The sequence below is a fragment of the Zonotrichia leucophrys genome, chromosome 17, assembly GCF_028769735.1.
Source record: "Zonotrichia leucophrys gambelii isolate GWCS_2022_RI chromosome 17, RI_Zleu_2.0, whole genome shotgun sequence".
Taxonomy (NCBI): domain Eukaryota; kingdom Metazoa; phylum Chordata; class Aves; order Passeriformes; family Passerellidae; genus Zonotrichia; species Zonotrichia leucophrys.
This window is the reverse complement of record NC_088186.1, coordinates 5,405,239-5,419,811: the sequence shown is the minus strand read 5'-3', so window position 1 is coordinate 5,419,811 and position 14,573 is coordinate 5,405,239. Positions and strand designations below refer to the sequence as shown.

The 14,573-nt window shown below is 49.5% G+C and overlaps 1 protein-coding gene across 2 annotated transcripts; it reads right to left on the bottom strand.

The window, feature by feature from the left end:
• Positions 1-19: 19 nt before the first annotated feature.
• Positions 20-14,424, bottom strand: CRAT (carnitine O-acetyltransferase). Of its 2 annotated transcripts, XM_064727846.1 has the most exons (15): positions 14,246-14,424; positions 12,017-12,119; positions 10,628-10,891; positions 10,036-10,154; positions 7,884-7,937; positions 6,847-7,012; positions 6,122-6,296; positions 5,502-5,680; positions 4,592-4,692; positions 4,298-4,417; positions 3,705-3,827; positions 3,439-3,574; positions 2,920-2,982; positions 2,300-2,437; positions 20-1,748 (listed from the first exon to the last, which is right to left on the bottom strand). In XM_064727846.1, exons 1-15 carry the CDS (start codon positions 14,389-14,391, stop codon positions 1,533-1,535), a joined length of 2,103 nt encoding a protein of 700 aa, XP_064583916.1. In that variant the 5' UTR covers positions 14,392-14,424; the 3' UTR covers positions 20-1,532. The 2 variants fall into 2 exon arrangements, with proteins under 2 accessions (XP_064583916.1, XP_064583918.1); XM_064727848.1 differs by lacking the exon at positions 12,017-12,119 and having other exon boundaries at positions 14,246-14,340.
• Positions 14,425-14,573: the final 149 nt, after the last annotated feature.

Sequence of the window (14,573 nt, the reverse complement as noted above, 5' to 3'; positions counted from 1 at the left end):
TTAAATACAGAATTCCTACTGCAGAAAGAGCACTAGAATTCTTTATTACCATATGGTTTTACTAAATAAAAGTGTAGTCAGGAGCTTGGCTTCTGACAGATGGGTTGGAAGTAGTTCCTATGCTACCATTGTATGTTAATGTTTATATATAATCTTCTACTGTCTCAAGTTTGTCAACTGAACATAAAAACAGTATCACATGAGATCATTCTCTCACAGAATAAAGCTGACACAAATTGGAGTAGTATTTCAGTAAGAAATAACTCCCCAGAGTGGCAGAAAAGGTGCTGTGCAGGAACAGTGCAGAAAAAGCCCTACAGCTTTCTTCCTGTTTTTCAAGATTTTCTGCCTTGTTACAGCAGAGTGAAAGAAGGGTTTCTGCAGCTGTTTTTCCTTTGCCCTTTAACAGATTTCAACTCTGTGGGCCAGGAATGGAAATATGTGTTGGAGTTCCTGATCAGAAACATCCTTATTTGTCCACAGCTCGGGCATAACATTGTGCACAAAAAGGCTGTTTCTGAAAGCAGGGTGTAAAACCACATTGGGTTAATGTGTGTGTCCTGAGGGACATCAGGCATGTGGCTTGTTCATAAAGAGTCAGCATCTTTTTCTTTTCCTCATCTCCAAAGAAAGGTACAATGGAGCAAGTGTCAAGCTAAATGTCTAAGAAATTCCTTCTCATCTCTGCAGATGTGAAGGTACCTAAAGCCAAAGCTGGCAAAACTTACATGAGGAGAGTTTTGTAGAAGCTTTATGGGGAAAAAGCTTAAGGCTGAGCTGGATGATCAATGGTAGGACCATGGCAGGAAGCTTAACAAAAAGCTCAGAGCAAGAACAACAACAAAAATAACCTGAAACAGTAAAAATCACCTTAGTCTGTATCAAGTCATGTCCTGTTGTTAAGGGGGTCAGTGTAAGACGAAGGAGATGCCAGTGTCCTGAACAAGGGGAAGGGAACGTTCCTGTAGGGCCTGTGCTGGCTGGAGTGCCTGGGATAAATAGTGCAGTACTCTAATGAGACTGGATCTGCTCTGGCTGAACTTCCTTCTCCCCTTGCTGAAGTTCAATTATGAGGCTTTGCTGGAGCAGTAGAAAAATCTTCAGTCAAGACTGGAAGATGCTCTTCAGAAGATGAAACCAGGAAAAAGACTTGGTCTTACAGTAGTTCTATCATACAATAATCATTCCCTGCTTCTCATGGACAAGAACTACCTTCCTCACCAAATGGATTTAGACACTGGCAAGGACTGTGCTTTCTGTACTCCCTTACAGTAGTTTTCATAAAAATCATATTTGTGTCCTCTTTGAGGACAGGAAGGTGCACTTTGCATTGATGGGAGAGGCCTCTCAGTTCTACTTTGGTTTGAGGCAGTGTTTCCTCTCACTACAGAGTCTGACATCTGTGGGTGACTATTCTGTAACATCTTGCTGAAAACAAATGGTTGATATCTTTGCTGTTCTCTGAATTGTTTTCTGAGGAACTGGGAGCTTCAGTGCATCAGGGATAGCCCATTTAACTGGGGGTTTCCCTCTTACAGTTTGGATTTGGGAGCAGCCTGCAGCAAGATCCTCATGTCCAGCAGTGCTTTCTCAAGGTAATGTGCCATGCGGGCGGCGTTTGTGTCAGCACAGCTGTTGAAGGCTGAAATGGCAAAGTTGATGTGTTCCTCCATGGGGTTGTAACACACTCCATAGCCATCTGGAACCACGGGACCAAAACACATCACACAATCTGTCTTGGCTGGGACCTGTGGAGACAATGTGATTAAAACCTTCTGACCGGTCAGAGAAAAATGAAACCATCAAATGGAAACAGCTCTGTCAACAGAGGAAACTCATCTCATTAAACTGCTCTAGAAGGGCCTTTGGTCACCCTCATCTCCCACCACATGTGCTGGATCCTACCATTTAGCAGCAAAGTGTTTTCTTCTGCATTTGCACAGGAGTGCTTCTCCCCAGGGTAAGCTTGCAGTAAGTCACAAGTAGAATTATTCAGTAAAAATCAGAACACAGCATTTAACACCAAGCTATTCTGGCTGCTGAATTCATTGATATCACTTGGATTTAGACACCAAACACTCTTGGTGGTCTTGGCTTTGGTTATGTTAGTGTTTTACATGTCTGTGAGGGACTGTGGAAAGTGTAAGATCAGATCTGTAGCTTTGTGGGATCGACAGCCAGCTTAGAAATTTCTTACCCAATGTAGATGAGTTTCTAACAAAAAGGGAACTGAAGAGAAACACGGAGAAGGAAGGCATGAAAAGGAACAGAGAGTGCTTTTGGCTCAGATGAGTTGTACCTGGCTGGTTGAGAGGTTGAAGTGCATTGCAACAGCATAGGCTGTGTCCATGAAGAGCTCAGGAATGCTCACCAGGTCCTCGATTGCCTGGAGCTTCAGCCCCAGCAGGTGCCGGTCTATGGCATTGCCCCGGATGGCCTGGGGGAAAGCAAGGATGGACACATGAAACCCACGCCTGAGCAAAACTATTTCTTTGGGTTAAAGAAAAGAACACTTCTAAAAAGTCTCTAACTAGATGTTGCATTTAAGACACATAATCTTGTTTGTAAGGACTGTGAAATTGAACACACCAGTGCAAACAACCTTACAGTTCCTGCCCATGGACTCTCTCTGGTTTAAGGACTCCTTGTGCAACTTCAGTGTTTATCAGCAACAATGATGGTAAGAAATTAAGCTATTGTAATATCTAATTCTCTCCTTTAGGCCAGTCACAAGGGACACTTAACACACCAGCTAGAGAGGATTTAGTCTGTGGCTTTAGAGCAATGTCACATCAGACCTTTGCAACCCTGATGGCCACACTGCTGTGTCAGGAGCAAAAGATGTTCAGGTCTTGTCTTTCCTCAGAGCTCTCATTTGCTGGCTAAACCCCCAAGCCTGTCTGTATAGAGGACACTCACCATGTCTGTGTATTCCCTGTGGGCCTGTGTGGCTTTCCTCAGCAGGTCAGCTTTCTCCTGGTCCTGAGAACACACAAATCTGTTTAAGTTTTTCTGCAGAATGGAGAACCTTATTTTGGCTGTTCTCTAGGATGGAGGACATTTCTGCTTCGTGTGTCTGTATGAAACTCATTTATATTTACTAGATTTAATTTTTGCATCATTTTGTTTGGCAGCGTTACTTCATTCTGAATAGAGTTCATCAGTAGCAGAACTTAGTTTGAGTAGCTGAACTGCCTTACAAAGGACTTTTTGGTGGGCTCAGAAACATCCACATGATGTTTCCCAGACTTTCAGTACATATGATAAAGAAGTCAAATCAAACCCCTGATGTGTAAAGCTACTGCAAGCTATGGTTTGGCTCAAAACCTAACAAGGGTGCAGCCCTTCTTAGCTGAAACCAGATGAAACAGGGTTAGCCAAACAAACAGCTTTTCTCTTAGCTGGATTCCTCTAACTCCACTTCTTTGAGAGCCTCACCGATTTGTCAGGGCTGTCCATGGACTTGACAAACTTGAGGGAGTCCACGGAGGCGGAGCGGATGGTGTCGGTGCGGCCCAGGCGGAACATCCGCAGTGACGCGCTCTCGTACGTGGCACAGGCGCGGCCGTACATCCTGGGGCAGCCAGGAGAAATCCACACCAGTGAGTCTGCCCTGGCACAGCCTGTCTGTGACAGCTTCAGCAAGCTCACAAGTTTGAGTCTGTCAGTGAGGAGGTTGAGGAATGACCTCTGGGTGGTCTTACCTGTAGTACGCCAGCTGCAAGGCCAGCTGGATAAAAGCATCAGGGCTTATCTTCTCTGACTTGGGAAATCCTTTCCCAAATTGATGAAAGACCATGACTTTGATATCCAGATCTTCTACCATTCTACAAGGAAAGAAAGAGGAACTGTTCCTGTGTTGCTCATTCTTGTAACACAGTGGAATGGATTTGCTTTCTCAAGGCTCAGAGGGAACAGGCCATCTGGATCTGACCTGTGCAGGGACAGAGAGCTCCAGCACACATAGATCTCTTTGGGCAGCACCACAGAGGTAAGAATTTTTGGCCACTGCAGAAAATCTCCATCAGGTTAGATGGCCATGTGTGTGTTTATACTCCAGTATTCTTGGCTGGATCCAGTAAAGCCTTGCTCTTTCTTAGCAAATGGGATGAATCAGTAATAACCCTTTTCTAGCACCTCTGACCTTATTCCTGGCAGTGCTTTTCAGCTCAGCTGAATGCTGTTGAGCCCAAAACTCCCTGGCTGCAGTGGGAAAAGCCTCATTTAAACCACTGACAGGCTCCAAATGGAGACAAGAATTAGTCCCTCAGTCACTCACCCACTTCTCCATACTCACATGTTGAGGTTTTGCTTTGCATTCTCGATGTCATTCTTGATTTCTGGGGTGATGTTAAACCGCAGCTTTTTGGGCATTGGCAGATGAACTGTAGGAGATTTGCCCGTCTCGGGCTTCTTCCTGCACAGAGAAATGGTTCAGTTTGACCAGGGCTTTGGCATGAGACCACAGCCTGGATAGAAATGCACAGGAGACCTTCCCTAACACCTTGTGACACTGGTCACAGCCTGACAGACCCCTCACAGTGCCAATAAGGGATCTCCAATGCTGAGGAGAAGCAGGGGCAGGACTCACGTGAACTCCACGACGTGGTCCAGAAGAGCAACGATGGGTGGGCCTTCGGAGGGAGCGTGCTCATATACGAGACCACAGGAGCCATCTTCAGCAACGATGAACTGGGACAGAAGCATGAGAGGACAGCGTTGATGACAGGCAGTGTGTAAGGCAGAAGATACCCAGAGAGACAGAGAGGTTCAGTGGTTCTGGTTTACTGAGATGCACCCACAGGACAGGAATAACATTGCCACATTACCCTTACTTTTCAATCAGCTGGAACATCTAAACTTTATCCCCTTAGTGAAGAGTTCCAAATAAGAACAAAACAGCTGAAAACACTATGAAGAGTTCAGCAGGTATGAGAAGAGTCCTCTAAAGCACCATTGCTACAATCTGCAAGCCAGGATATACCAACTAATGAAGGAAAAGCTCCAACAGCAGCTGCTGTTGAAGGATCTTGACAAGACTGAATGGAGAAGAGATCAGAGGGATGCTGTGAGATGGCAGTGCATATTTCAAAAAACTAAACAAAATGCCATTGGGCAGCTTCTGGCAGAACCAGGAAAAGTGACAAGCCTGGAGGAGATCCAAGGAACAGACCTCCCATCGTCTGGGCTGCCTCCGAGCAGATGAGGCATTGTTGACCACAGGCAGAAAATTGATTTATAAGGAACACAAAGACCTGCTGCACTGAATAAACGTGGGCAGAGGCAGAAAAGAAACAAGTCCCTGAGGCAGCAACAAATGCTGGTGACTGCAGGGGGAACCACAGCATCTCACACCGTCAGCCACCACTCCTCATCTCCCTTGTTCTCCCACTCTCTTGACATGAGGACCTTTGCTGCAAAAGGGATCTTTTTGACTTTTGCAGTCTCAGGAAACGCCTCCAGAGCCACCTCTTCAGTGCCTTTAGAGCATCAGTTCCTACCTGCAGGGTTTTGTCGAACCATCGGTTGCCGCTGTTCAAGCGGCTGCCGCCGCCGTGCAGCATCTGCGCGGCCACGCGGCTCTTGTAGATGTCCTCGGACACCCGGGGCATGGGGGCGTCCAGGCACACGGTGCAGATGCTCTTCTCAATCGCACGCACGGACTCCTTGTTGGTCTTATCTGGGAGAGAAATGACTGTGAGTAAGTGGGGGTTGTGTCATTGGAAGGAGAGATGTTTGAAAGGATGGGTTTGAAGGACGCACTGTTGGGTTCCCGCCGTACCTCAGTGGGGGTGTACACAGCTGTTAAAATTGCAGCCAGCTGCGTTGTTGCAGGTGTGAACATGCTGCATTCACCCCCCTTTTTTCAATTTTCTTACATCCTACCCATTTGCAAGGCAACAAACTCTGGGATTTCACTAAACTTCATACTTTGAATCTGTACCTCCCAACCCAAAAATTACAACAGATTGCAACAATTGCTTCTTTATGGTGGAGAGCTCATGTTATCTGTCCAAAACAAGCTTCCAAAAGAAAGAACTGAACATAGCACAGTGGGGAGGTTTGTTGTTCAAGGATTTGCAGTGTTTTTTAGCACATGTGTGTTAGGGGCTCTACAGACCTTTCAGGAGGTTGTTGTAGGCTTTTGCCCAGCTGTTTCGGTGGTTGGTGGTGAGGATCCCAATAGGTTCTTTGTTTGTTTGGAGGGAGGTATTCCAAATCTTCTCCAGCTGAATGAAGAGCTGGTCAGCAGTAAGGGGAGATCCATCACTGTGGTAAACATCCAGCTCAAAGAACTGAAGGTGAGAAGAGTGGACAAGGACAGATACAGACAGTGAGAGAAGATAATTGTCCAGCACCAGAAACTGGGAACAGCTACTTTGAGAAGGTAAGGCCTAGCTGAAGAACTCAGCTTGCAAGACTTTTGAAGGATGCTCAGAATTGAGAGACCCAAGTCCAGCTTCCTTTGCAGGGCATAAATACAGTCCTGGTTTTATGAAGCCATGGTTACAAGGACCAAGGAGGAATTCCTGTTTCTGAGACTAAGCTGCAGTGGGAGGGTTTGTTATCCAGTTTTCACTTTCAGTTTCCAGTTGCAGACATGGTCTCTGGGCTTTGAGAGACAGGGAAAAGAAACAGAGGAAGACAGTATTTTTCTGCCTCTAGTCTGCTGCTTACACGTACCAATTCTGCTGCTGGCCAAAGGGGATAAAGGGAGCAGGAACAAATCCCTGATGAGAAAAACCTTGTGGGCAGAGACTTTTTTATTCCCTTTCCTCTGTATAACAGCTAGCAAAAGGGATACCTGCAGCTGAACAAACCTTGAAAGCCCAGCAGTTGCCTTACCTGGAAGTTGTGAACGACTGTGATGTGTCTGGACTGCTTTTTGCCTTTGGCATAGTTGACAATGGAGTCCCGCTTGGGCCCGGGAATGCGGCAGGATGAGAGGATCTGGTAGTACTGGTTCATACAGAGGGGCTTCCCACCCATGTACTCCACTGGGAGGGTCTCACTGGACACACAGCAAGGTAAGGAGGAAGGAGAGAGAGAACAGATCAGTGTGAGCAGGCCTGGGCTCCCTACACAGGTCACAGGTCCCCCTTGTAGCTGCACTCCCTCCCTACCTCTGGCAACACCTAAAGGTATTGGTGGCATAAAAAAGGGGCTGTCCTTCCCCATTCCCAGCAGCTTTCTTAGTACAGGCTACAAAAAATGTCTGTCTGCTGGCCTTTCATTTGGGAAGGGGAATAAACAGTGTCCTTTCTGTGACACCAGAGAATCAGGTCTCTGGACCTAGTCCATGGCTGTAGCTCTGAGTGATGAGTATCTGATGTGATTCATGAACTAGGCAGGGGCTCAATCACTCACTTCTGCAGTCATATTCCAACCACCATGAACTTTGTCTGACTGTTGGTGTTGGTAAACATATTTTTGGACTTTAAATAAGGTGTGTCCAACAGAGATTTGCTGGTGACCAAAAGAAAAAGGGTAAGGGAGGAACAAATTTCTCTATAGCTCATTCCATCTATCTGGGACATGAGAGGCACCAGGAACCCAATGTTAGAGACTGAAATTCCTGCTGCCTGAGCTGTAGCTTGTCCTGTGAGCAAACAGAAGTGCAAAGCTCTGTAGGACTCTCAGTTGTGCTTGCTCCCTCCAAGCACGTTCCCATGCCAATGAAAAAAGCATTGAGGTAAACAAAGAACGTGAAGACAGAAGAGTAAGTTTGCTTTTTTCCACTGGAGGGGACTGGGGATTACAGTATCTCTTTCCAAATCTGTGCTGTCATCTCCTGCCTTTCTGTGTGGGAGATTTATGGACAAGGCTCAGCCTCTCTGTGACGTTAAAGAAGGTGTGAGCTCTCAGGAGGGTCAGTTACTCACTTGTCAATCATGGCCTTGAAATCCAGGATACCCTCGATCAGCTTGGCAGCAAACCTGGAAAAATACCAAATGTAACAAGCTGAGATCAGGCACAGATGTGTCTGGGGCTGAGGGACGAGCTGAGGAGGATTAGCAGAGCTGCTCTCTGCTCCTCAGGAAGCTCAGCCTCTCTGCCAAGCCCCTGTTGTGCCCATCTCTGGTTCACTGACACAGCCACTCTGGGCTGTGGTTTGAGATTGCTGCATAGTCCTACTGTGTGGCACTTTCTTTTTTCATGTGTCTTACTACACAGCCAAGGAACTCTGGACAGCTTTCAAGAAAGAAGGATTCAGTCATGCATTAATGACCCTCTAACAGCAGTGTTTGCTACTGATGTGTTACAGTTTTATCATATCTGAGTTCTGATTCTCAGCATTAAAACAGCACCAAGGATTTCTGCTCTTCCCTGGCTAGGGGCCAGCTTGGAGTGTCAAGCCAAGATGCAGCTGTTTGTCCCTGCATCTAATAAGACACCACTGGTGACTGAGTTCCTACCCCAGTGAACATCCTGCTGCTAACATAACTCTGGAGAGTTCCTCTGGCACTGAGGGCTTGGAAACAAAGCAGATGTGCTGCATGAGGACACTGAGGGGTTGTGTTTACCAGGACAATGTAAACAGTGCCAATGCCAGCTCCCAGCAGGGCTGTGACATGCCACATCAAGCTGCTTAGCTAGAAGTGACCTTCTCTTGGCCAGATTGGCCTTCTCTGACATGGGAGCTCCCACCTGTCCCTGCAGGAAGGAGGCAGGAGGTCACTGGGACAGGGGGTTGTGTTGTTGGCTGAGTGATGTGGTGCCAACATTTGGCATTTGCAGGCAGTATCCTTTAGATTGGCTCAGCCTGCCCATTCCAAGGAAAGATCAAAGGACACAACTCCAAGAACCTAAGGGTTCTGTGAAATGAGGCATTCTGCAAAGTAGTTTTCAATTAAAATTCCTCAGCCTTACTGCAAAACATGAGGGAAACACAAGTAAGAGTGTCTGTGTTCCTCTCCAGAGAATTAACAGCCTGGAAGCAGAGTTTGGGCTCGAGGAGATGGGAGAGGTTGGCTGACTTGTTTTCAGCCAGCACTTTTGCCAGGTTAAGGAGTAAAAAAATCACCACTTCCCAAATTTGCCTTTTGCTTTTGGAAGCTGTAGTTTCAAGCTGCACTGTCAAACTTCTTTGTGCAGCCACAAACTACCCAAACACACATTTAAACTGTATTTTACACAGGAGCCCACCTTCTTATGCAGCTGCTGAATTCCACTGGCTGGGCACTTGCAGCTCTCCAGATTATTTGGAAAACTTAAGAGTGAATAACACGACAGGGAGCTTTCAAGACATTTGTGTACTCTTGCACTGTTGTGAGGCTAATCCTGTGCTCAGGTGTATCGAGGGGTGGGAGGGAGGATTTGTTCCCAGCCTCACTGATCCCCTGGCTGGTACTTCTGATCTGCCAGGGCAGTGCTGACTGGTAACTGTGGCAAAGGTACCTGTGTAAAGGTCAGTGCTGAAGTTTTGTTTTTGCAGATGGATTCAAAACACACTACTACTGGTGGTTAAAAATTAAAGGGAGCCCATGAGAAAAAGAGGGCATGGCAGGGTCTGATTGCAAGGAAAAGCTTGGAGTGGGAAGGCTGGTCACTGTGGTTTCCCAAACTATGAATCACAACAGGGGACAGTCCCTGTCAGGCTCCTCCATCCCTATAAACTAGCAAACTCCAGAGGCATTTCTGGGTGATCTCCTTTACATGCCTGGGCTACTTTTTGTGCCTCCTTTAACTGCACACACAATCACAGTGCCTCCAGTACATCCTCACAATGTCTTCAGCCAGTGATGGGACCATTTTGCAGTGAAGATCTGTGCTTGAGCAAAGACCTCAATGTAGTTCCATAGTCCCTGTTTAATACCTGAACCACTAGACTCCTTGTTTTCTCCCCTGATGAAATATTTCACTGGTGCAACCAGGAGTTTGCTTACAGCCTGGCAGCCTTGTCCTTACAGCAAAGACAGCTCAGTCCTGGGGACCACATTACTCATTCCCAATCTGCCTTAATACCCTCATCCCTGTTGAGCACAGAAAGCTCATCCCAGCAATAACCTAAGGGAAGGTAGAAAAGGATTTTACCTGAGCTGACCTTGTCGATCCAGAAAATCCTGCTTAGGTAAAACCACACCTGGGCTGGAGTGGACCACGACTGGCAAGCGATATTCCAGGTAAGCTGTCTTCAGCCACCAGTCTGAGAGCTGGGATGGAAAAAGAAAACATGCAGAGAGCTGTTGCTGCTGCTGTCCAACCCAGTTCTGGCTGATGGGTCTCAGCATCCTGCCCCCAGTTCTGTCCCACACTTTGCAAACAACGGGGTTTGTAATATGCAGGTGGAAGGGGAAAGGAGGATTTGAGCAAGGCATGGGTGGCTTTTGGTGCAGGGCTTGAGCAGAGGGTCTCCTTCAACTTCCTGAGGCAGCTGTGTGATGCTGACAGGTTCAAGCCTTCAGCAGCCAGAGGCAGGGCCAGTGACTCCCTGTTCTGCCATAATCTCTCTGCTCACCCAAGCCCTGGTGAGGAGTTTGCACAGCTTGGGGAGACCAGAGCACACTGGTCAGGAAGGTGACACCATTAAAACACAGGTACCAGTGGATGCAGCCAGGACAGGGAAGAGATGCACATCACCCCTCCACCCTCCATAACCAGAGCTGGGCCCAGAGCCCTGACCTACCCAGTTCTCTGTTTTCTTGGCTCTTCTCTCCAGGCCTTTCTGCAGCCTCTCGCCGACGCCTCCCGGCTTGCGGAACTCGGCCACGAGCTGCTGCGTGTGGCTCAGCTCCTCGGGGCTGATGATGGGCTCCAGGGCCAGCAGGTACCGGTCCAGGGTCTGCTGCAGGGGGGGCACGGGCAGGTGGGGCAGCGCCTCCTGGTGCAGCTGGAATCTGCCCACGATCTTGTTTAGAGCTGTCTGCTTCAGCAGGCCACAGGGCCTGGCCTGCAAAGCACAGAGCAAATGTCGAGACAGAACTTTCCCCGAGGGAGCAAAGAACCTGGATGTAGGAGTCTCCATCCCAGCCTCTCTGTGGGCACGTGGGTGTCCCAGCCTGGGGGCAAAGCATGGCTGTGTGCTGGAGAGGGTGCAGGACATCCAGGAAAGCTGTGAAAGAGAAACTCCATCTCCAAGATACCTATTCTCAGCTCCTCAGAGAAAATGCTGCTGGGATAATGACACATCTCCCCACTCTGTGGACACCTTCCAGCTGAGAGTCTCCATGTGATGACAAAGTCATGAAAACCCTACCATCCCATGGTAAGTGGGAAGAAAGTTGTGAAAAAAATAATCATCTCGTACACTATCAGAACCTTTCATTATTTCTTACAAAAGCATAAGGCTAAAAACGCAGAACCCTTGTGCCAAACCAAACTACCCTCTTGGCTTTGAGGAGGCAGAATTTAGCTAAGTTTGGGGCAGGATTAAAATGCTTCTTCTCTATCTATTCAGGAAAATGTGGGTGAAGCCAAAAGGCTCCTGAGATCCAACTGGGTCATGTGGGAAAAAAAGCATCAACTACTTCCCTGGCTGGAAAATTATAACACAGCAAACCCAAGTGCTCCCCAGGAAATCAACTCACCAGTTTTCCCCAAAAAGAGTAACAACATCCTTCTGGATGAGCAGGGTTGCACATTCTTCAGCTTGAAGATGTTTCAATAGTACTCTCAAGGTTTCCAGTTCCCTCTGCACCTCCCTCTCCCATGGATCTACTGAATCAGACACTCCTGCAGGACTCTGGACTTTGCATTGTCAGTGTACTGAGAATGCAAAGCCACTGAGAACACTCCCTTTGACTTCCAAAACAGTAAGAAAATAGCTGTCCCCACACCTCCTCCCAGCAGTTAAGCACACACAAGAAAGAGCTAATCTACAAGGTGACAAAGCCCCCCAGAAACTGCCCTGCTTTTGGGCAGCTGGGTCTTTGTGGGACCTGAGAAGAGCTGCGAGATTGAGGTTTGCAGAAGGAATGAGAAAAACAACAGGAGGATGAATTACTGAAGCATAAAAGAAGAGTGGGATCGGGAGGAAATGAAAGTTGTTGATCACAGCAGCTTGGGCATACTGTACCTTCTCTGCTTGCTTCTGCTTCCTATCCATGGCCGGTGGGACAGAACAGACCGCAAAGCTCTCCCTGGGCCTGTGTGGGGCTCCTCTTCCACCTGACAATGTGCTGCCCGTGCAGGGCGTCACCTCATTAGCCAACTGCCACATGACTGCTGCGACCAGAGGGCTCGGGGCTGGCACAGCCCGGCAGGGGACAGCAATTATCGGATCACCGGATTGCGACAACTGCCCTGAAGGTGCCCCTCCTGGCACCGATCAATACCTGGCTAGAGCCTCTCTCTGACCAAACTCTGGGCTCCAGCTAGGACAGGAGTGGGGATGTTGTTCCTTCAGCCTTTGCCTGGACCATGAAACAACTGTGGCTGTTGGGAGAGACAGCTGGACATAAGGCAGGAGAGACCCCAGTTTATGTCCTGGAGGTGGCACCATGAGCAGTACCCTGACTGCCCTCACTCCCTATGCACGTATGGTCATTATTGCAAGCAGAGATTTGGGGAGTTCTGGGTTGTCAACTCTTAAAAAAACCAAAAAAACAACCAAAAAGTATCTTCACAGCATGGCAATGAGATTGCCATGCCATGCATGAGATTGCCATATCAGCCCCTCCTTCGTGTGTCTAATGACCTGAGGGGCAGAAAGCACAATCTGCATAGCTTGAATAGAACATGATGATCCCAAACAAACAGCTGCAGATTTTCCATGGGGTAACAGTGAAAATCCCAAAACAAAACCATGAAAGCCACTGCATGTTAAAATGTGGAATGCATTTGTTATCTTCCCTCTTTTCTGTCCCCTGCTTGTTTGGTTTGGGGTTAAACTCAAGAATTTGGTAGAAGAAGGAACAATGATCAGAGCTGAGGGGGCAGCTGGCAGCAAACAGAGTGAACAGCCCAATCCTGACCACAAGCAGCAGGAAAACGAACACCAATGGAGCAGGGTGTGCAGACAGGGCCAGCCTGTGGGCTGGCATTGCTGCTGAGCCACCTTCCAACACAGCAAAGAACCTTTTCCAGAGCCTGCAAAGCTGGTGGGAAAGGAAATCCACCTGCTGGGGGGCAGAAGCAACTTCCTAGCTGATTCTTAGCACAGCCACAGAATTGAGTACCAGGATGTCTGAGGTTTGTCTTTTATTTTTAAATCATAATCTGGAGCACCCCTTAAGCCCAGAGACAACTGGGTGCCCTGCCTGGTCCCTCAGTAACTGAGTGGATCCACACTGTAGCTGTTCTGCTCTGCCTCCTCCTGTCAGGACCCAAAAGGGACTGCAAAGAGCAGCTCCCAAGCGTGGCAGGGGTCTGACAGCTCTGCCCTGTGTGCAGCAGGATGGGCACGCTGGGAGCCCCCGATGCCATCTGCCGGGGCTTCCCTGGCCCGTCCCTGTCCAGCAGCCACCTTCCTGCTGCCAGCCCCAAGTGCACACCCCAGTACAAGGCAAGGCACTGGTGGAGAGGGTCCAGAGGAGGACATAAAGATAATTAAGGAACTTGAGTATCTCTCGAATGAGGAGAGTGCCAGACTGTGAGTTCATCCTGTTTAATCTGAAGAAGAGGAGGCTGACAGGGAATCTCAACAATCTATATAAATATCATCAAGGTGGGCGTCAAGTGGGTGGTGCCAGACTCCCTTCAGCGGTGCACAGTGACAGGAGAGGAAGCAATGGCCATAAACTAAAACACAAGAAGTCTGCCCTCAACACGAGGAATAACTTTTTTACATTGAGGATGGCAGAGCACTGCGCCCTAGTGCCTGCCCAGGGATGGTGTGGAGTCTCCCTCTCTGGAGACACACCTGGACACGTTCTTGTGTCACCTGCCCCAGGTGACCCTGCGTTGGTGGGGGGTGGGACAGGGTGATCTCCAGAGATCCATCCTTTCCAGCCCTGACAATTCTGGCACTGTCATCTCCGTCCCGGACAGGAAGAAACCAGCGGGAAGAAACCGGCGGGCCTGGGGGACTGACACCGGCAGGGTCCCTGCCCCGCTCCCGGGGGAGGTGGCACCGAGCGCACCCGAGCACGGCCCTGACCGGGACCCGGGCTTGTGCTCCAGGCTGGGGCGTGGGGCCGGACCCGACAGCGGCACCGCCGGGAGCGACCGTCGGCGCTGCCCCGGCTAAAGGCCCCGCACGGCCCCGGGCTCGCCTCCCGCCCACTCTGCCCGACCCTCGACCGCCACCTCGCGCCCCGTCTCCGGCCGGTCCTGGCGGAGCCGCCCCTCCCGGTGTCGCTCTTACCGCAGCCTTGGCCACCAAGGCGAGCATGGCCCCGCGCCCCTGGCTCCGGGCCCGCCGCAAGGACACCCCGGCCGCCGCCGCTCCGCCGCCCCGGGGCGGGGCCGCCCCGCCGCCATCTTGGAGTGGGGCGAATCCAGCGGTGCCATCTTTGGGAAAGGCAGAGTGATGCTCTGAGCGGAAGGAGCGCCGCGGCCGGCGGCGGAGCCGTGCTGCGGACCCTCTCTCCGCTGCCTTCTCCGGGAGATGGTGAGGAGGGTCCTGCCTCTCGCCCCTCCGCTGCCCTCGGCGCACACCCGTCCCTCCCCGGTATGGGCAGAGAGGCCCGCGC

What these genes read in the sequence shown, in the direction of transcription:
- CRAT (XM_064727846.1), bottom strand. Translation starts at nt 14,391, where the DNA reads ATGGCACCGCTGGATTCGCCCCACTCCAAGATGGCGGCGGGGCGGCCC. An exon ending in AGCAGAAGCAAGCAGAGAAG is followed by an intron (nt 10,892 to 12,016) that starts GTACAGTATGCC and finishes TGTGCTTTGCAG; the next exon opens with GCCAGGCCCTGTGGCCTGCT. An exon ending in GGTTCGACAAAACCCTGCAG is followed by an intron (nt 4,693 to 5,501) that starts GTAGGAACTGAT and finishes CTTCTGTCCCAG; the next exon opens with TTCATCGTTGCTGAAGATGG.